A 23,287-nucleotide genomic window follows, 5' to 3' on the forward strand; every position below is an offset into this window, starting at 1 on the left:
CAGTGCTGTGATTGCATCCTTACACCTCGGTTTTCTATGCACATAAGCGTCTGTTTCTCTGTTACTGTTTCTTATGAGAAACGTTTACAGTAGTCCTATTTCTGTGGTCCCTGTAGTTCCAGTCCAGGATCTGACTGCTTTTTCTCCCCATTTGCTAAAATTTTCCTCTATAGTTACTCTCTTTCCTCCCACCCTTTATTTTTAACACATCCTTTTACTTGTTACTTATTCATTTCTTTTTCTTTTTCACCTCCTCTCCAACAACACTCCTTCTCCCTCATCTCTCACCACCCCAAGCCCCACAACCAGTGTTTTTTGCATTTTCCACCTATGTCTCACAATTTTTTTTGTCACCTTTGCGGTCCTGTATTACCGACGTACTTCCATTTCTGTGCCAAGCTGGCTTGGCTGCTGGGTCCATCAGCTCCTGTGACAGAGGGAAGCATTTTGCAGACACTCGCTGCAGATCCTGTTGCTTGCTGAGTCACAGGCTTCCCGTTGAGCCAATTGACTCCAGCCCTGTGCACTGATGAAGAAGAGCTGAATTAAGGATTTGAAGACTCTATGTCTTCTCATGCATGCTGGCGAGCTGAGGGACCGTGGTAGCAGAGGGAATGGTAATCCAAATAGCTTGCGAACAGAGGCTGACTTCTGCTGTAGAGTAGGAGGATCATGGATGTTGAGACAGGCATGTAGGAGTGAAGACATCCTCTTAGGAGGTCTCCAGTGTGCTTTACATTAATTGTATAATATAAGAAGTCAATGAAATGTGGAGCAAAAAGGGCATCAAGAAGGTCTGTGCTTTCTAGTAGGAGAGAATAGAACTGGAAGAAACAAAGAGGCATATCTGCATTTTCTTGAAAGGAACCTGTGGATAAATTGGAGATGGTAGCATTTACATGTAGCAGACCCTGAAAGACTGAGGATCTGTAATGCTTCATGCTATGAAAGCATGGAGAACTCTTATTTATAGGCAGAGTTGGTGCTTGGAAAGCACACAGTATTTGCAAACATCTTACTGATGATAAGATTGGCTGTAAGTTGCACAACCATGCAAGTTATGTGCCCTGGAAAAGCTGAACTCGTCAAATACTGGTGTTATTAGCTTAAGCGATCTTAGGTGAGAGAATGCCACTGGGCTGAAATTGAACTGAGGGAGATTTCCTTCACTGTAAATGGGGAATGGCCTTAATACACCAAATAACTAGTGACTACTGGTCTGCTGAAAATTACTTGTCAAAGAATGATAATACCATGTGATGTGTAACTGAGAGATGGAGAAGGCTACTCCTGATTAACAAACGTGTTCGGCCAGTAATATGATAGTAATATATGTGATCCCAAAGAAAGGAACGTACAGCACTTCAGAAGACCTGTCTGATCTGGGTTAGATGCTGCCCTAAAGGCCAGAATCAATACACAGAGCAATCCCGTACTCTAGGACTTATAACTGTCTTGCCCTACATTTGGGATGTCACTTCTTAATAAGGAATATTACCTCCTGTGGATGTAGTACTTAAACGAATGTGTCACATTTAGCATAACTTCTGCTTGATATGGAGTAACAAGAAAGCAGCATCTCATAAAATGCAGTTTTCCAACATGTGTGTTCTAGATAAGTGCAATGATGATGAACTGTGGTGATTTTTGTTTTATCTCTTTGAATAGAGTATACCAATTTTTTTAAAATGTACTTCACCAAATAAGTTAGTAGGAAGATCACAAGGAGTGTAGACGTGGCAAAACAAAACAAAACAAAATTGTTTTTGGAGATTGAAGAGTCATTCTTCACATTCTTATGATATCATAGCATATCTGACTATGCTTCACCAGAATCACGAGAGCAAGGAAAAGGACGAAAATGTTCCTGCCAACATTTAGTAAAGGCCCTGGACCAACGTCCATTAACCCTGAAATAGTTCCAAGAAAACTGTATGCCAAGAAATGAGAACAAAAGAAATGAGACTGCAACAAGAGTGCCCGACATTTTGCCCTGTTGGAAGCGAAATAAAGTTAGATTAACAAACAAAACACCAAGGTATCTGGCAGCTTGTCAGGGTAGCAGCTCTACCATCTGCACCAAGGCCATGTGTCACTGTCATCCCTGAGGAGCAGGTCTCTTGGAAGAACAGGAGATGGCTGTGTAGAACCGAGGAGGACACCGGCATGATTTCCTGTGGAGCTTGATGTTCATGACAGCTCGTGCTTGCTAACTGAAGGGTACGTGCCCTGCCAGCTGATGACAACAAATGAGGCACCAAAGAGGGAAACCAGGCTCTGTGTGGCAGGTCCACCTTGGCAGTCGAAGAGGAGCTGTTTTGTGAACTGGGAATGTCTGAGCAATGGGGAAATCAGAAAGAGCGGTGTTTGGAAGATAGCCCTGATGTGGTCTTACAAACCTTTCACTTGCCAGCAGAGAGAAGGGAGATTATATCATCTGCTTAAACCTACACTTTAGAAGATCTCCCTGTGTTTGGTTATCTGCCTGTAATAGCTTGTTCTGCTTGATTTTGGTTGATTTCGTTAAGTTTGACACCCTTCATGGAAGCCAGTGGTTGCCAAGCCCTGTCACATTGTGGATACAATGTTGTTTCTAACTTAGAGGGGCCAGGCTAGGAGATCTTGATGAGGTCTTGTTTTTACAGTGGATTGAGGCTTCAGAAGGTGATTTTTCTTTGCTTTCATTCAAAGTGCAGCTCTTTAAAAGCTCTGAATGTACTGCTGCAGTCAGCCCTCACACCACTTCAGCAGGGTTAGACTTCTCAGTGTCAGACGTAGGGATAACCAGCAGTGCTGTGCTGCTAGGTGTAGGGGAGATACAGCACATGAATCTTGTTTCTAGTTAGTTGCCATCAGGTTCTAGAGCAGGCCTTCCTGAGCATGAGCATCTGATTCCTGTTTTATCTGCATCCTGCTTTATCTTCATCCTGATAGAAAGAGCTAGTCTCTCTTGCCTTAGGGAGACTGCTTTAAAGTAGCGATTTGTTCTCTAAGTTGATGTGACCAATTGACACAAGACAGTGAAGGCTATAGCCTATATATGAAGATATAGGCTTCACTTGGGGAAAAAAAAAAAAAAAAAAAAAAAAAAATAGGGCTTGTTGGATGGTAGTGTGTTTAAGACAATGTTCAGTAAGTTAACTTCTACAAGTAAAAGTATCAACGAGCCATGTAGTCCTCAGCATTTACTTGGAGATAGTGTCAGGGCACTAAGGGTTCTTTTTAGAAAGATGGAACATCATCCCATCAACTCCACTGAAACAGTTTTGTGATAGGTGTAATATCTGGCTAACATCATCAACTAGCAAACTAGAAATAGGAAATTCAATGGCTTTTAGTCAGCCTCTTGAGCTATCTCAGGTATGGCTTTTACCTGTCAAATCTGCTGGTTAAAATCACTTCCTCTTGGTCTGCTAGGCCAGATGAGCAGCTAGGTACTGAGACATATGGCAGAGATGCTGCAGGAAAAGAGGAGAAACTCTTCCCTCTCAGAACAATGAATACATAACCTAGAGGGGTGATAAGATCTGTACGCATAACAAGAGTTTCTCCTTTGTCACAGGAACTGTGAAATTATGTCTGTCATCACTTCTGAGTATTCATTTTCCAATAGGATCTCTTGTAAATCCACTGAAACTTCGTTGCCCTTTGGTAATCGCATTATCCAAATTTTTATATCCTTTTGCTCACAGGTAATTTCTACTTTTTTCTACATCTGCCCTAAGAAACAGCAGCCATGAATAAAAATGAGTGTGACAGTTGCAGCTGTGCCATCCAAGTTGTTGCATGGCTCAGGCAGTAATCTGGGTCACAGCATATCTCTGTTTCATCATAGGATCATGAGCTGGAAAATACCTTTAAAGGTCATCTAGTCCAAATCCCTGCAACGAACGTGAGCAGCTACAGCTGGATCAGGGTGCTCAGAACCCCTCCAGCCTGACCTTGGATGTCTCCAAGGATGGAGCGTCCACCACATCTCTGGGTATACAAACAGCAGGGACTTATTCTAGAGGCATAACTTTTGTATTTCTGCTTGCTTTTCGCAAACTTTTGTTTGCTTTTTCCAAGCAAACTTTTGTAGAAGAAACGCAAGTTCCTGTGCAGAGTATGCAGTAAAACTCCGTGCTTGTTGATAAACCGCTTTAAAGTTTGGAGTATGGAAGCAGACCTAGAGCTGAAGGCTTATTAAAAGAATTCCCACACAACTTAAGAGGCCATGATGAAATAAGCACTTGGTAATTCTGCCAGCTCTGATGCTGTGACTGCTAAAAACCTCTTTTTAAATCTTTTTAGAACACAGGTGTGTTCATCTAGTAGAATTTCAGATTAAAAAAAAAAAAAGCTATTCAAAATTATGTCCAATTTATGACTGCATCTAGATCACAGGATAGGGCATAGCTAGAGAAATCCAGCACAGTTAATTCCGCTGTAGGGTTGAGAGGTATGGCGAAATGCAGCTCAGATTAGGTGACTACAGAGTTTTTTATTTCCTCCATAAAACTTCTCAGTTTCTCCTCAGGACATTGGCCTGCCTGCCAGGGCTGCATCCAGTGACCTTGGTTCAGGGTGTGTTCTCACCTCCCAGCTGCACCACACAGCCCCTCCAGCTGACCCTGCCATCCTGCCTGGAGCTGAGCAGGACATGGAGACCTCTAAAGGCCAGAGCAGACTGAGAGCAAGGGATCCTCACACTGCAGAAACTCTGAGAGTTGGCAGAACAGCAGCTGCAGGAGCCAGCATTGGCTGCGACCAAGCCCGTCTCCTCTTCTACTCTGCATCATGGTGCCCAGGTGGCCTTTGTGTTGCTTTTGCTATTGGCCAGGCAGACATGGTAGACAGAAATGCTTTTTTTTTTTTTTCTTTCCCTCTGGGCTGTAGATATTCTAAGCCAATAATCATTATGCAAACAAGACAGAGTAATTATCTCATTAAACATACTGTCAATACGCTGCAGCTCTGCTGTATTCCTCACCTTGAATCAGGCTCTGTGGAGAGAGGCCTTTCAGAACTGACTTCCAGGACTTCTGAAAGAGGTCATTTGTCCAACTAATTTGTCAAAGATCTATTTAAGGTACAGTGCTTCTCCTCTTTCCTAATAACTCATGGAAACTCCTGTCCCTGAGAAGCTCTAATGTGCTTTCCTCTGTTTTGGGGAATCCCCAGGCCCTTCCTTCTCAACTGAGTTGGGAAAACACCATTATAAATACAAATGTGTGCATCAATATGAAGAGAAGAGCATTTGGTGACTGGCAGGGACAAGAGAATGTCATGCAGACCTTTGCTCTTCCAACTCCTAAAAATAAGTTCAGTTGTAGTTTACCTGCTGTAGGGAACCTGCTTTGGCAGGGGGGTTGGACTCGATGATCTCTGGAGGTCCCTTCCAACCCCTACAATTCTGTGATTCTGTGATTCTGTGTGATTCTTGTTGTTAAAAGCATTGATAGACACATTTAATGGAAGACAAATATTTTTATACTTGAGGCTTTGTGAGGCTTGGCAAGATTAAGACTGAAAAGAAAAGAGGCCAGAAGTAGTTCATAAATTTTAAAAAAATCCATTCTTCAACAGCTCATTGGGAACAATTTATATTTTTTGTTTGCATCATAACTATTTTTGAGTTACTCTGTAAGAAAATTGAAGAGTCTTCTCTTTTCCTTCACGTTGGAAGCAGATGTCATGTATTTGTATCCAGAGGCTGAGGGACTACTGTGCTTCATTATGATTCCCATCTGATCCTTGCAAAATTAAATAGCTGATGTAGTATTTAAAGGCACATCTTCAAAATGCCATCAAAGCACCTGATTTGTATTCTTTGCTAATAAAATTAGAATAGTTTCCACACAGTGTAATAGAGCAGAATTATCAGACTGTGTCTACACTACAGTTTACTAGTGGATATTAATTAATTTATTTTGCCTGATAGCTTTTTTAGCTGGTTCTGATCATTGCTCAAACTATTGTGCCAGTACAACTGAGGGTGCAGATGCTGGGGATCGGACTGGGAAAGAGTCCCAGGGAGAAGGGAAAGTGGGAAGTGTGATATACTGAAAACACTGTAGTCAAATACACCTTGTGACACATGCATGTCTCACTAGATATTTGGGTTTTCCACATGATGTCTTGGTCATTCATTGTTACCAGGTCTCATAAGCGCTTCTGCTTGACCACCACCTGAACCTTCCATGACTGTGTGACTGATTAGTAAGGTCCAAGTGCCATAACTTGGGCTCCTGTCATATTGCGTAACTTGTTATCTTTCTAGATCATACATGGACTGACAATCAGCCTTGGCAGTGTGTAATGAAAACTCAGTCAAGAGACAGCAAGGGTTAGCTGTGGGTGCCTCCTTCTGACTCTGCAGCTGGGTTGTGCTCCAAGGCAGTGCGAACAGAGCTCTGCCCAGTGAGTTCAATATGCTGCGGCGGGATCTAATGTTATTAGCTCTGAAACAATTTCTTTAAGACAGACTTAGTTTTGGCTTTTCTTATTTTTTGTTTGCTTTGTCTTTCTCCTTCCTTTTTTTTTTTTTTTTTTTTTTTACTGGCAGGTTTATGGTGGATCTATCAGGTCTCTGTGGAAATGTTTTCAAATTCTGCAAAGCTGGTTGTATTTTCTTTTAATGCCTGCAGGCACTGTTATCAATATTGGCAGTTAAAAGCTTTGTGAAAACTTTTATCCTTATACAAGCAGTAAAAACATTTATTAAGTGAAGGAATTTCTTAGAATACTTATTTACTTATATTTACAGCTCTTGGTTTATGAGATAATGCAGCCTTTAAACAGTTAGTTGGTGTTGTCACATTTTGTCATCTGCCAAATAATTTGACAAATTTGCCATAAACTCCCTGACATTTTCACTTAAAAGAGTTCGTTTTCTTCATTCTTTCCTGCCAGACAGGTCATGTATCTTTTCAGGCCTGAAGAATTTCTATCAGCTATTTAAATGCAAGGCCACAAAGACAAAGCCAGACTCAAGCTGCAACGAGCTGAACCGGCGTGATTCAGGACCAAAGTAGTTGCAGCACATAATTAAACAGTAACTGTGCCCTATTTCAGAGATGTTAGAGCTTGCAGTGTAAACTTCATTACTGATGAAAAGGGCTTTAAATGCAGTTATCAGGACAGTGATGAGAAAATTACTCTAAACAACACCTAAAAACTTTGTTTTTGCTACTTAGTGAACATGGCTAAAGATGGCTGCTGCCAGTTCCCTGCTGTCGAGGGAAGAGGATGAGTCCCAGCTTCCCAGCTCTTGGTGACGGCAGGAAAAGAAAGGGCAGAGCTGGGCATCGCTCTCCCCTTGGCGCTAATGGCAGCTGCCTTTGCTTGTGCTCCCTGCGGCTGGGCATGGAGCCAAGGGAATTATGTACGGCCATGGCTGTGCACTGAAAGGAGGAGGAGGAGGTAGAGTAACCTTTCCCAAGGCTTCTCGCACCTCTCTCTGGGGTCATCAGCAGAAAGTTTCTCTTCGCCTTGTAGCGAGGTGTGAAGAGCCCTCCTGGGCTCAATTTAGTAAAATGAGAGAGGAGAGGTGCTGTTAGCTCAGTGCTAGGGCAGTAAGGGCGGTCTGGCATGGAGCAGTCCTGTTGGCCCTGTGACAAGGGGTTGGTGGGCCCAGCTGAGCAGCAGGAGCAGTGAAAACCTCAGCACTGGGTTCCCAGCAGGTTTTGGGGTCAACAGCCTCACTGCAGAGCTTTTCTTGGTAGAAGTTGCAGTGTCGGTAAAAGTGATTTTTATATGAGACCAGGGGTGCGATGGTAAGAAAAAAAAAAAAAAAAATCCTGATAAATCCACGGAGTTATTTTGGCTGATTTTTGGGGAAGTGTGGGTATTTGCCACACCTCAAAGACTAAGCTGCAGTGAAGAGGCTGCGTAGTCACGAGGCACAGGGTGCTTTAATGGCATGATGTGCTCGTGCTGACAGCGGTGTGCTCCGCTGCAGGTGTGCGGGCAAACAAACAGGGCAGGGGAGGGCCTGGAGCTGCTGTGGCCTCTCTTGGGCTGCCCGGGCACTGGGAGTGTGCAGAACAGCAGTGCCTGCACCTGGTGTCAGGGCCTGGAGCACTGCCCTGAGGAGTTCTCAGTGGGCCCTTTCTGCATTCCTGAAATGAAGCGTTACCAACTGCTGCCTTCTGTAAAACACACAGGCAGCTCTCGCTGGGCTCCTGCCTTCCCTTCGGGCCTGTTGCTGTGGCTTTCCCTGGCTGGCAGCTCCATGCAGGTAGCCTGGCGGCCTTGGGGGCGGCTTATGGAAAACAATCTGCATCCATTTCCATCCCTTTGAAGGTATTTCTGACTGCAGCAATTTGCTGAAGGGAGGCCTGTTTCCCCTTATTTCTTGTGTATCCCTTTGCTCAGTGGGGAGGTTTCCTGTTGTAAGCTGTGGGGCTACCACAGCTTCCCACCTGCCCTTTGCTTTTCTTGCTTTGACCACAGTGAGTTCTGCCCTTGAAAAAATAGTCTTACAGAGGGATCAGTTTATCATGGTAGCATCCAGGAATTTGAAGCAAACACACTAGGACTTGTATTTTATGCTTTTGTCCAAGGAAGGTGTGACTTTTGCCCTGAAGATCTGTAACAGTAAATTCTGTTGAGCCTGGTGCATCCTCTAAAATCATCAGGGGGTGTATGTTATAACTTCCAGAAGGAGGAACAGCAGAGTCAAATCGATGTAATGCTGCGCTTCGTCTGACTGGGGGGAATAAATAGGAAGTAAGAAAAGAGGGAGGATGGGAGCAGCTGAGGACTTACAAAGGTTTCAGTAGCACAAGGGCTCCTGACTTGGTACCTTGGTCTCGTACCTGGGAATGATCTCGGTAGAGCCAAAGAATCCAGCAGCACAAAGGAGGTTTTAAGACTGGATTTGGATTTCAGTGAGCGCAGTTTGAGCCCCGCTGTAACAAAAATCCACAGGAATGATTTACATGTGTGAACCACCCTCACAAGAGCACTGGAAATGTTCAGGTGCATAAGTCTGCCAGACAAAGACGTAGAAATCAATGCAGTTTGTGTGTTTCAGTTGCTCACGAGGCAGTAATTATTTTTTAATATATCAAGTGATGGGGAGGGGAGAGAAAATCCTAAAGACCTTTGTTGTATACACGGAAGTGTTTTGGCCTCTGTTGTTGTAAAAACAAAAACAAAACAAAAAACAAACACAGAAAACACACAAGAAAAAAATCCCAACTAAAAGAGCCGGCAAAAAGCAACAGCTGGGTGTGAAAGCTGAAAAGATTTTCTTGCTAAAGAACCTCCATCTGAGCTTGTTTTAACAGAAATGCTACAGATGACCATCTGTTGGAAAACAGCGCTCTATTTAGTTTAATGTGTTGGAAGTTTATTTTCTATGCAAAGACAAACACCAAAAAGAGCAACTTTGTTGTTTTGCAGAGAGTTGGATTGAACGGTGTCTCAATGAAAGTGAAAACAAACGCTATTCCAATCACACCTCTCTGGGGAACGTTTCTAATGATGAAAGTAAGTAAATTTTCATGAATTTGGAGTGCATGTTAAAATGTCTAAGTGCTAATTTCCTTCTATTACATATATGTATCTCCTCATAATATTTTTGGTACTCAGTAGTTTAAAGAGTAGGCTCTTTGACACGTCCAAAAGTTTTATCAGTGTTTTTGCTGGGACACTGGTTACTTCCCATTATTTAAAAGAACTAATACCATCTATGAGTTAAAACATCCAGAAGAATTTGTGTGTCCCTGAATAGAGGTTGGGTGACCTCTAAAATATACTGTTAGCAGTTGCTCATGACTAAAAGTATCTGTTTTGCTTTTCACTGGTGAACACCAGGCAGTTGAAATACAGGAAAAAAAAATTGTTGTTCAATACTGAGTCACACAAATAAATTCTTTAAGAAGTAAAAAATCGTCAGATTAAAAAAAATCATATATTGAATCATGGTATTGCTTCCCTTTAGTCATTGAGAGGAAACAATTATAAATGTAGGTAATTTCACACTAGCTATTTTTTCTCATTTCTCCTACTTAAAGTAATTTTAGCTCTTGATTTTTTTTTATTTTTTTTTTAACAAGAGCAGGTAATTATAAGTACCTCCAAATACCACAAAATAACCTTTTTTTTTTTTTTTTTCTATTTAAAATTGTAATACAAATTTTAGTTTACCATCTTGTTTTTGTTTGATTTCTATTTTACTTACGTGTGTGAAGAAAAATACTCTTAGGGTCATTTTTCATTTCTATACTTCCAGCATTACTTGGTTACTAGATATTAATGCAAAATGAATGCTTCCATTCAGAAAGACACAATTTTGTATAGAATAAAGACACATAAGTTTTGAAACTGAATTTTTAAATACATCTTAATGCTGATCATCCCTTTTTGCATTTATTTTTTTTCATTTTAAGAAAACTGCTCTTTGATATCACTGTAGAATTACATGCCTTGCAGCACAAAGCTTCAGCTGATCACAGAATTTTCTATGTTGGGGTCTTGCGCTTATTTGCCCAGGAGTCTCTTTTGAAGAGATATCTCTTCTGAGGAAGAAAGAAGGTGTTAGAAACATGACTCCCATACTAAGAACAGCAGAAGAGAATCCTCAAAGATAATAACATTTGACAGGTTTGGGTTTTGGAGGTGTTCTGTTTTTATTTGACGAAATAAGAAATTAGCAAATGGTACTGAAAAAAATAAAACATATGGTTGTTAATTTGCATTTTATGACAACCTTTGTGCAACTTATTACATTCATTTTACTCTATCTGATGCTTCTAAGAATGTGACAGAAATAATCTGTAATGACTGAGATGTGACTTCTGATTCTTAGCGGAGTCTGAATGCATGATTTGATTCTATTGACTTCAGTGGGCTTTTCCTTAGACTCACAGTATCAGAGTAATAAATTAATACCATTAGCTATAGAATAAACAAACAAACAAACAAAAAACCAAAACCAAACCAGCACAGTTTATTTTATGAGTTTCCTTCTATACTCTTTTTTTAGATTTGTTACTCTACATAGGTTGTAGCAAATCAGCAGTTTGTTATATGTGTTTATGGCTTGAATGTGTGCACAGAAAAACTTTCACGTCCCCAGAGTCAGTAGGTGAACCTACTGTCGTGATTAAGAGCAGGTATTTCACAGAGCAGCACTGAGGAGACAGGATGGTTGTTCATTCTGTCTTCTGGTGCTGGAATTAAGGGAAAAGTAATGAAAACACATGGCAGCAAATGTAAAACTGATAAATACGTAACTGAATGTATCCCACACTTTGTGTGCAGAATGCTTTGTCACAGTACATGATGGAAACTCAAATGAGAATGAAAGTGTTCATTTAATCCTGCTTCCTTTCTATAACCAGTTCATCCATCTGTTTCCATTGCACAAATACTGACATTTTTGCAGTGTAGATCAGAGAATTAATTCACCTGAAAAGCCATCCTTGTTTTTGTGTGCACGAAAGAGAGGAGTAAGAGAAGAGGAGGAAAGAAAAATAAGCCATTTGCCTAGCAACAAGAAGACCAATAATCTGTGAAATCTAGAAAAAAGTAGGTGTTTCCCCTTAGGAAGCATCATATCATATTATGTGGTCCTTCCTAGTCTTTGGGTTTTCCTAAAAGTGCCCAAGAAGTTTCCAAAGCATCGTGTCCATCTTTGTCCAGCCTCTGTCATACACTTTCAAGCAGCAGGAGACAACATATTTTGGGGAAACCTACATGACTTTTGAATTTCTCAGAATGGTGGTCAAGTTGCTGTGGTCAGCAGATCTCCTGTTTTCATCCACAGCCAAAATAAGGCATCATTCATCTTCCTCTTGATTTATTGGTGATGTTGAATTTGTTTGTTTTCCTAAATACATCAGGTAGTTTTTGGTTGGATGCTAGTAGAGCAAATGTGGCTTTGTTTTTCTTTTAATGTTTTTTTGGAGGGTGGATATGTGCATCCATTAAGGAAGACTGTGAAGATTTCCACTGATTTCTTACTCAGTATCAGCCTGCTTTTATGACTTATTTTTTCTTGCATGTTTTTACAGTTCATAGGGTTTTAGGACAAGTGATAGTTTCACTCTAACCTTTTCTACCATTGGAGCACATGACAGAACTGTACATTGGGCCACAGAAGTCCTTTACACTCTTCCATTTTCCTCCTGGTCTCCAGGTCCGTTGAACCTGTATGACGTTGTAAAGCAATGCTCACTGCTGTTTTTGAGTGCTTCTTACCCTCTTGGGACCTTTGATGTGTTTTCCCAAAACAAAGCATTTGCACTCTAATATAAAAATTGTAGGATAATTTTAATTCAGTTTCCAGTTTTCTAAGTATTTCTCCTTTCACCACTTCTACATGCTAGTCAAAAGATCAACAGGAAAATGGAATGGTACGATCTCATATCTAATATTGGAAAGAAAAAAACATTTTCTGAATCTGCTCAAGCCAGATTCTCCAAAATTGAAATAGGGGTATGAAAGAATACAATTTAAGGATTATGAAAGTTTCAACTTCAGTTTTCTGTGCAAGGAGTCACGATGTTATATGATGAAGAGGAAGGGCTGCTTGTCCAAATTATTTCGTATATTTTGGAATGTGAATGTGTAGACAATTCAGAAAAGATAAAAGATTCATACCACTTTTTCCTCTTCAAAAGGAGTGTTTAAAATCAGTGTTGAAACTGGTTAAAATGGAAATCTTATCAAATAGTTTTGTTTTTTTTGTTTGTTTGCTTGAACTAACCTACCTTTCCTTTGGTTGAAAAACATCCACTTGAAAGAAGAGCTACTTGATTTTGTTGACATTTTCTTTGAGGAAAAATTCTTGATTTCCCAGTCATGCTTATTGAATTGGATCTACTCTTCTATGTTTCTCAGGTAGTTTAAAAGAAATCACATTACTTTTTAAAGCACAGAGTTCATGCTAACAAGGCTGTATCTTGCTTACATTTACATGGAAGTATGAGGTTAAGCAGCTTCTTACCATCCCTTAATTCATGTTAGCAAAGGGCAAATCACTTTTGAGAACAGTCAGAACTTGGGCTGCTGAGTCTACAGGGGCAGGGGCTATTCATCTGAAAAATGTGGAGGTGTCTGAACTATGTGAAGGATTTTATTTAAATAAAGCTACTAAAACTGTCTTAGCTCCGTGGAGGTTCTTTGAGACAAGTACAAGCAGCCTGGGAAAGTACAAGACTCTTCTGTTAACCTTTGCAGTGCAAAGAAGAGCTCTAATTCCACTGTAGTTATGACAGAGATGAACATCAACATTAGTTTGCTGATGTCTTTAAGTCTTTTAGCATTTGTCAGAGAAGAACTGTGATGTCTGTTCTTTGACAGTGTCTTGAAACAAGACTTCTTTTCCACGTCATTACTTCACTTCTTTACAAAATGGATTAGATTTTTAAAGTATTTAACTTTAAAGGTTCCTTTCAGCACACAGTGGTTCTGTGAAGGGTTCTGATAAAATGACAGGAAGAAAGAAAAGGAAAAAGAAAAAGGGAGAACAGTATTCTTTATATCTTTGATGCAGTACAAACAAATCGGGGACCAGGCCTGAGTCAAGACTTACACAAAACATTCCCTGCTCAGTAGGGAAACCATTAGGTGCCCTGCTACCAAATAAAGTATACGGAATAGGGATAGCTATTGTTCTGCTTGTAAATTATCAAATGAAATAATATGGTTGTACAGCACTCTTATATTTAATACCGAATGATTATATTTCTAGATCTTATCCATTCTTACCCTATGTACAACTCTATCCATCTATTTAGTAAAAATAACTATTTTGTCCAAAATCTAGTGAAAATGAGAAACATTTTACCTGATATCTGGCCCATAGGCAGAAAATGAATAAAAGTTCTATATTATTTTGCAGAGGCTTGATTCTGGGGAAGATATGGGAAAGATTATGGATATTTTCATTGTGTTGAAAATCCAGTTGCTCGTGCACTAAATATTTTGATGGAAGGCGAGTCTCAGAGAAGTTTTGCAAAGAAGTTCAAAGTACATTGTTCTCCTACTTGTTACAGCCAATTAGTGGAGGGTGCTGAAGCATCTTGAAGAATCACTGGGAAACATACACAGCTGAGAAAAGGGATTTAAACTGTAGTTTGTGATCTTACCATTAGCTTTTGTGGTTAAAACGCATCCTTCTATGAGAGGAACTGATTGACTATGGAGTGTCTGAGGGCAGGTTAGGTAAAACACCTGTTCACAGGTCTTAATGTGATTGTGAAACAGCCAAAGGATGGGTAGAAGGGACCAATTATTAATTTGGATATTGGTTTGATGTGTGATAGAGTGCCACATATGCAGGGGAAGATCAAATCTAATTAGTGTAGGTGATAGACCTTTGCATATTAACCCCCTTAAATCACTAAATATAATCAGAAGTTCTGTTTGGAGTGGGGAGAAGGTTGGTTGGGGAACTGTAACACCTGTTGGTTTCACAGACAGAAGCAGTTTAGGATTACTGCATCTTAGTTACATCAGTGGTTACTGAGATCAGTGGCACCCAGCCTTTTCAGTTTGTACTTCCCTAGCAATTTCCAATGAAGTTTAAGCCACAGTGTGAACTTAAAGCAGTGTGTAAAGGTTTGGTACTGACAGAGAAAAAGGTGATTAAGAAAACAGATGACTTTCAACTGGGAAGCAATAACCTTATTCTGAATAAGAAGGTGGCGGGGCTGAGACGGAGCCCCTGCACATTGCCAGTGCACAGGAGCAGCAGCTTCAATTATTGTATCTCACTCTGACGTCTCTCATGCACTGTCAAAGGCCAGAAAACTCCACAGTCAACAGGAAGGTGCAGTGGTGCTGCTCTTACGGGGACTGGTGGCAAACTGGTGACCTCCCATGCTCGCATACCCATCCCCATCCCTGTTTGCCAGGCTCGCTCGCTCCCATGGCTGCCGGCTTTATTTTTCCTTTACAAAACCAGGGGAACTCCCCCATCTCACAAGCAGTTTACTGCCCACAATAAATTGCTGAGACTAACTGTGGGTATGGCCCCAACTATTTTATCCACCTCTGGTTTAAGTCTGTGCTGCACTGCTCTTTCTCCTGAAGTCCAGGCTGTGTTCATGCAACCTGCAGTGGCCGCTCGGCATTCAGGCCCTGTGTGCCCAAGGTTTGTTGCATGCGGACCATTTGTTTAGGAAAAACAAACAAAAAACACAATTTAAAAGTGATTTGAAATGTGTATGTTGGTCCTTCGGGCTGAATAAAAGCAGACCAGTGAAAGGCAAGGAAGGAGTGTGCGGTCCAATAATTAGAGGCCCATTGTCATGCAGATGTAGAAGAGGGGCTGCCCCAGTGTCTGTGGATAACTGTAATTTTGGATTTTCTTGATGTTCAGGGCCCGGCCTCCCTGGCTAGATGATGTTCAGTTAACATTGAATGTCATGGAAGAAGCACTGTGATGTGAGGGCCGAAGGTAGCGTGTTCTGAAGCGGGGTTTTATTTCTGTGTGCCCATTGTTGGCATTGCACAATAGACCTCCCAGATGGGTCTGGTACTCTGAGGAGATATTCTGCCTGCCTTAAAGTTCGACATCCTAAAAGCTGGCTTATGTAATTTCTAAAAATTAATTGCACAAAGAAATTATTCTAGCAATGCAGTGTAACAATACAGTGGTTTTACCTCATTTAGGTATCTAAACTTTCTACCCTTCGTGCATTCGTTGGGGACAAAGTTGTAAAAATAGCCAACTGGATCTGAAGCAACAGTGCTTTCCATAGAACAGCCTTCTGGAGAAGCTGGTTGTGCTTCAGATTCTCAATTAGGAAGCTTCATACACTTTGCAAATCACAGTTTAATAGGAATTATTCTATATATACTTTATTCTTTTTTCTCAAAAGAACTAATGTAAACTGGCAAAAAAGCCAATCTTTTAAAACAGTTCTACTTTCAATGTCTTTATTCATCTTTTATCAAGCTTTTTTGGCAAGCCAGCAAATCAAAGAGTTAACAGACAGTAAATAGAGAATACTATTATCAGAAAATTACCTGAAAAGAAATAAGCTGTATTACAGAATGTTTTTAACTTCAATTTTAATTAAGCTTTGTAAATTTACAAACACTTAGTGTTTGTCATATGTCAGGATCACAACAGTAGAAGAAAACCATAAGGTTAAATGCCTCATCTAATTGAAGGATAAAGAAAAAGCAGATTGGATTAGGCAGCTGTTCCGTTAAAGGTGGTGAAAGTGTTTTTTTGTATTTGGACACGTTGCTAGAGATTCAAGATTCTCTCTTTTTTATATACACTTATGCTTTCCAGTGCCATCATTTCTACACAACACCCCACTCCCGCTGTGAGAGAAGTTTGCAAGCTTTGTTGTCTTAAGCAGTATCTGTAGATAATAACTTAGGGAGCATCGAGTTTACATTTCTACTCTTCAGTCAGAATTTGAGAAAGCTTTGACACTTCAGAGCATTTTTGATCAGATAATCCCTTACAACTTCACACTGCCTGAGTAGTTCTCACTGAAATTAAATAGTATTCTTTTGTTTCTTAACAGATGAGGAAAAAGAAAATAATAGAGCATCGAAACCACACTCAACTCCCGCTACTCTGCAATGGTAAGATGCCTTTGAAAAAAAACAAGGTGACCTGTTACAATCTTTCCTTATCTTTTTTTGAACGGAAGTGGATAGAGATCTTGGACATCTTATAGAATTTTAAAGATAGTTTTACTGTATGTATTTAATTTGCTCATTAGCATCCTGTGTAATGCTTCTCAACAAATATCCTACTCTGATGAGATTTATTTGAATATAAGAGAGCTCTGATACAGTTTAGAAAACCCAGTTGCCATATTTGCTTGTCACCTTGCCAGTTGGTAATTTGTGGTTCATCTTCTTTGTTGTACTTACTGCAAAAAGAAAACTAATACAGAGAATTTTGTTTGAGACTTGTGATTGCTTCAGTGTGTGATGATGTCTACCTTTTCTGACTGTTTTACTAAAATGAAATCTTAGACATTAGCACAGAAGATGACAAGTGATCAATCATTTTCCAGGAGGTTCTTCTATCTGGCAGAACAGAGATCTGTTACAGAGAAGTCTGCCAAGCCTCAGAGCATGCTATCTGAAATCTCATGCTCCTTAGATTGCTTTAAGTCTTTTGAAGACAGCCCTTTGCATCACCTGTAGGTAGTTCTTTTAGGATTAGATTGGTGGGTTTTTTTGCTTTTAAGAGAATGTTAGAAAAATGATTTTTTTTCTTCTGTGAACCTCTTGGGAAACCTAACAGAATAAATAGCAAAGAATAAGCCAATCAGTTCATGAGATTCAGACAATTCCATTTATGTTCTCTTTAATCAGTTAAATTTTAGATTTCAAAAACCCAAAATCTGTAGGAGGATTCATAATAAGTTGCTGCAAATATTCAATATTTTGCCTTGCTGAATTTGCAGACACTTTCAGTGCAAATAGTGAGATATGTAAATATAAATAAAGGCTCTTAGTTCTGAATGATTACTTCTTTTTGCATATTTGTACAACCAAGATGCTTTCAGAAGCTTTGGAAATGTGAATAAAGAAGGGGAGTGACTATAGAGAAAAAAATTAATAAAATAGTAGGGAAATTATGTAGATATATTTTCTTATTTTCTGTTATTCACATAAACCACTCCAATACAGTTCAAACAAGATCAGTGAGAATGATCTAGATAAAATGAAATAATAGCCATGGCTTACCAGTCCAAATGCAGAACAGAGTTTATTTTGCAGCTGATTCAGTGAAGAGTCTTTTCCACAGGAGCAAATAGCATAGTAGCCAAGAAGTCAGAGTTCATTAGAACATGCCAGTGATATGTTCCCAACAGAAAACGTGCAAATACTCTTAACGGTCTTTTGCCAGATACTTTCGAGCTTCCTCAGTCATAAAGATTAGCAAATCCCTGAACTCCTGGGATATTGAGCCCTGCTGGAATGTGGTGCAAACACTAATACTCATTCAGCAGTTTTTTGCAATAGAATGCCAGAATTTTGGACAAAAAAAAAGAAAATCTGCTTACGTCATCTTCCCTTCCCCTATGCTAGTGGATTGGCTTACTACCTGCCTGTTGTGTAATGCTTCCTACACTTTTTGGTAGGTTAGAAATTGTCCCTTTTGAGACTTCTGGAGCATCTGCAATATCCTTCATTCAATTTTCCATTCAAAACACATGAGGAAACAGAAATCACTGACATTTTCAAGTTTAACTTCTTTAGCTAATGTCAAACTGGATAATATGATTTATTCACTTGTTAATAGACCTACAGGTAATAGCTTGCCAGCTTAGTAGCTGTCTCATATGAAAGTTTTTTCTTGGCTTTGATATGCTTTTCTGTCTCAGTACTGCAGCTTTGAATTGGGGTTGCCTGGAGAAACCATGCTTCTGCATTTCTTACATTAAAATAAAGTTAGAAGCTCAAACATTGTGATCAAAATGCTATAAAGCAGAAAGCTTGTTTTGGGAGTGAAGATGTTTCCAGCCAGACACATTACCATCAGGTTATTTGTACTATGGGTAGCACATAGCAACCCATAGGTTGGTAAATGATTGTGGTCAGCACTGTGCAAAAGCTGCACTGATTGTTTCCCACAGGTTTGGCCCTACTTGTTCGACAGTTTTGCCTGCTCAGGGCTCAAATCAAGTTTTTGCACAGTCAGAAAAGATGAAAAATGAAATTTACCTGAATATGCCTCGAGTAAGCATGCATCCTACCTTCTTGCAGAAATCTCTAAGCAAGATTCAAGTGCTAGAAGTTCTGGGATAACTTACTGCCTAGATTCCAAGGGCAAGGTACTGAAATTACCTTGCTCTGGCAAATGGAAGCACCACCTTTGTCTCCTGTCTCTGTTTTTTACTGTAAGGTGCTACTATCATTCATAGATAATGGAGTCATGGGAGCAGTGGAGAAAAGAAACAGAGGAAATGTCAGTAGCAAGGAAAAAGAAGGAAAGTGGCAGGGAAAGTGAAGCAAACTGTAAGAGAAATATGTAACTTTTGTCATATTATTCGTGTTGACTTTGCTTTTATTATTTATTTCTTGTCTGACATCTTAGTGAAAAGAGAGAACGCCAATCCCATGGGGATCTATCTGTAATGTTTATGCCTCTCCAAATGGGAAGTACACTGAACACTATAAAAGAGGAGAAGATCTAGCTGAGGATTTAGAAGTGTGTCTGGCGGACTGTCAGCCTGGCTAGATATCTTTCCTGGAAATAAGAATGATGTTTTTTTGCTTCGTTTAGTTTGGCTGATGACACAAAATGAAGTGAAAGGCCAGGTAAATGCAGTCATTCTGCCAAATTATCGTCCAGGAACATGCACCACCGGCCTGAATGTTAACTGTTAAGGCATGAAGATTCAAATACCTAGTATTCTGTTCTTCTCTCTTGTTCCTGTGTTCATAATTATCTGCGTAGCTACAGCTTGCTAAGTAGTCCTCTCAAACATTTGCCATTATTTCCCTGGCGAGCTGGTTGACCAAACTGTAGTGTAATTTCACTTCAGTTTGGGGTGTGTGCGTGTGTTATTCTCTCAACACTGAATTATCAAAAGCCAAGACAGCTCAAGTCCATGCAGTTTGGTGGCTTACAATTATTTGGTGCACAAAATAATAACAGTGTTGTGAAGGTGAAACAAACAAAAAACTATTGTATTTTCTACAACATGCCAAAAAAGAACAGAAAAAGAAAAAAGTAAAGCACACTTTAGTCAATGGATTCTCCCAAGATTAGCAGTTTTGCAAAAACAGTTATAATACCTCAAATTATCTATTCCAGAATCCTTTGTGTAATTAGAAATGATAACATCACAGCTGTTCTGTTGCCTTCCAACCTAGAAATAAGACTACACTATGAACACAACTCTGATATATAATAATGTCATTTATTCTAGAAGTATGTAAATGTAAAGGGGGGAATACTAATAGAGACAGGTAAAATTGTCACTATTGTGGAAGGATTTAGGGGTTTTATTGCTATACTGTAGTGGTACAAAAGGTCCTACTGTGAACTACTGGATATATTGGGGCACTTAAAATGTTATATATACATTATTTCTGATAGAAATTTGTTAGGTAGCAGGTTGAGTTCATTATCTTCCTACAACACTGCAGAATGAGGCTGAATTCAAAACATGATAAAGTTGTTACATAAAAGACAGGAAAATAAAAGAAGTGGAGTAAGATGGGGTTTTGATCATTAAAAAAAAAGTTCAGGTATAATGGAGCATTGTTCGGTGTCAGACTAATGATTCTCTGTGAAAGAGAGGAGAAAAAGAGAAAAATTCATCAGATATGAGCAGAAATAATTAACTGCTTTTCTTTCTGTCCTGTCTTGGTCACGGAAGCTGACATTCCAATTAGCAGCTATAGTATACAAACGAACTCTCCAGGTTTTGAAAGAGGGTTTTGTTAAAGCGCTATGAATTTGAGGAAAGATGCCGTGATGATATTCCTGTAGAAACCAAGGAAGAATAGATGTTGCCCATACAAACTGATTCCATTCATCTAGCTGGATATCTTATTAAAATAGTTTGCAGTCACAAATGATCGTGATAACTGAAATGGAAGGAGGATAAGACCTGGAAGAGGCAACGAAAGAGTGAAACTAGATATTTGAAAAGGTATTGTACAGTTATCATATGAGAGGGGCCTATTTACTGTAAAACTGAAGGTTTCTGAGAATATACTTATTTTATAGTTTAAGAAGAAGTTGTACTCACTTTCTTCTCACAGCCAGCAAGGCAGATGAGCACGCTTGCAACTTAAAAGCACAAGTGCTACCATGGGTGACAAGATTGAGGTTTTAAAGTTGTGCGTATGTAAAGAGTTCTTCAAATTCTTTGGGTCAGCAATCATAAGAATATAATTTCAAGATAAATATTTTTCTAATCTATTGATTGGCAGTGGCTATGATTCCATATTTTAAACACTAAGCAGTTGCTCATTCATGTATGTGATGCATAATTAGAATGTAATGGTTGTATCTGTGTGTGTAGGAGGATGGTATTTCACTACTGCATTCAGCAGATCGTGGACTCTTGTTTTCTTCTCTTAATCCATCAACAATAGGGAGAAATTATTCTACAGATATAGTTTTATGCACATCTGTTGGTGTTTACAAACAAATTGTTTCAGCCACGCTTGCTTCCTCCAGGTAAGGAATTTTGTAGATGGACAGGAATGAAAAGATGTCATGAACCAATGGTGACTGTCCTGTAAAAATGAGGAAATGCTGCCCATCACCCTATGTTTGGTTTCATTCAACAGGCATTATGTGATAGTATGTTCTTCAAAAAAATAGTACTTTGGAACATGACCACAGAATAATATTACTTTGTGTGCAAATCTCCTGTTGACTCTAAGAACTCACAATCTACGTATTTGATCGAAAGCAGAAAGCAAATTATAAGCAAGCTTTGTCATTGGACTTTGTACTAAGAACGAAACAGAGAAAACTGACTAGAAAAGCAGAGGCTGTAGTGTTTGGTCTTAAAGATGCAGCTTTGCACACAGTTCACCATACAGGACATCCAACATACTTGCAGTGCTCTCTGTTTGATACTTGCTTTTTAAGGCTGGAGGAGAACTACGAGATTGCGGAAGGTGTTTGCATTCCTCGAAGCGCTCTCTACATGCATTACTTGGACTTCTGTGAGAAAAATGACACGCAACCTGTTAATGCCGCCAGCTTTGGAAAGGTGAGTCTAAACAGCGCTGTGATACCTCGAGCTCTCACCTGGTTCAGGTGAATTTGGGTTAAAGAAAAAGTAAAATTGTCATTTACTGCTAGAAATATTGATGTATTTATAAAACCTCTTACGATTCAGATTCCAAATACTTGAAATCTTAACCTTTGCTTTGTAAAGTTGGAATCAGTTCTCATCATGACTAAGCTGCAGAATATACTACTTTTTTGATTATTTCAGCATCAGTGTTGCCAGCCTATCTGACAGTTATGTTATACAGTATTGGCAGCTTGGAAGTCAACTGCAATCCAGTCTAAGCATTGTGACCTGTAGTGCTTTAATAAATGTACATTTAAAACAAAAACAAACAAACAAAAAAACAAACCCAGAAGGGTTAAGTATCAATAATTTAATTCTGGGTCTATAGTTGCCATTCTTGTAAGCATAGTGTAGAGATCCTTGAATTAAGAACACACTGGCAAATCCATGATGGAGAAAGTACAGTGCCTCTGGATGACCAAATCCCAAAAGCATCCAAAGCATCTGTGGGGCTCTGCACATGCAGGCTGCCCACATATCTTCACACTGCAATTCCTTGTGTTTCTGCTTTCCAGGCCAGATTTTGTTAAGAGCCACTGTGCTTATTTCCAGCCTGAAGTGGAGACACAGTCTGTACAGATGCAGCAGTGCATGGCACAGGTGTGAGCAGTAAAGGGTTATGCTGTACCTCACTATAAGACATTATAAAGTGGCTAAGATGTTACACAAACTTCTTATTTTGGAATTTCTGATAAGATGATGTTTTCTCTGTGAAAAATAGTATGGTATTTTGTATTTTTCATTTTTTTTTAATCTAAGACCATGTTTTTACTCTCCAGTGTGTCACAGGTTTTTAAAACTCATCTCTAGACTAAATGTAGAGTTTGCCACTGTTTTCAAAATGCTTACAAGCATGAATCTGAAGCCTTCTTCTAGTGTTCACAACATTTATTCCATAAAAATGCTGCTTATTCAAAGAGGGAATGTGTTCCTAGGGTATGTGCCTGTGAAAAGAGTAGGCAAAGGAGAAGAATGTATTTAATGAGGTGCCATTTTCTGTAGTGCATCTTTCTGTTGGTAGTTGAGCAAGACAAGTAAAATGTACCATATTTTAATGTTACAATGTCTGTCACATCATAAAGATCTGCATAGCTCTGTTGATTCTATGTTACATTTCTTTCTAAAACACTGCATATTATGAATGGAATTGTTCATTTTATGTATTATTACTACCTACTAGTTAAGTGAACTCACAACATGTAATTTTTGAATAGTGAGAACAAGAAACAGGCTTCATGCAGGCCTACACATTTGGGATGTAGGTAGAATTTACATGATGCTATTTTGCTGCTACTGAAAACTTCCCTTAATTGTAAGGAGTGCATAATCTGTGATTATTTCATCACAACATAATTTCACCAACATGCAGCAGTCCAGTTATCATGTGTACTACTCTATCCTTCTCTCTGCCATCATATATATGCACTTTATCAGTAGGGTGGTAGGGTGATGTTGGCCTAACAGGACAGGTACAGTATCTTCCATCTAAAAATCAAGGTCTTCTTTTTTTTAATTTTCTTTTTTTTTTTTTTCCTATA

At 39.4% G+C, this 23,287-nt stretch overlaps 1 protein-coding gene across 1 annotated transcript in view; it reads left to right on the top strand.

Moving 5' to 3' along the window:
- Positions 1-23,287, top strand: part of RFX4 (regulatory factor X4) — a gene marked incomplete at both ends in the record, with an annotated part of 90,902 nt that overhangs the window by 7,462 nt on the left and 60,153 nt on the right. The window contains 3 exon segments of the mRNA XM_079549598.1: positions 9,391-9,477; positions 16,485-16,545; positions 21,539-21,662. Of these exon segments, the coding sequence (XP_079405724.1) occupies positions 9,391-9,477; positions 16,485-16,545; positions 21,539-21,662 (272 nt within the window).

Source organism: Tetrao urogallus, assembly GCF_951394365.1.
Source record: "Tetrao urogallus genome assembly, chromosome: 1".
Lineage (NCBI taxonomy): Eukaryota > Metazoa > Chordata > Aves > Galliformes > Phasianidae > Tetrao > Tetrao urogallus.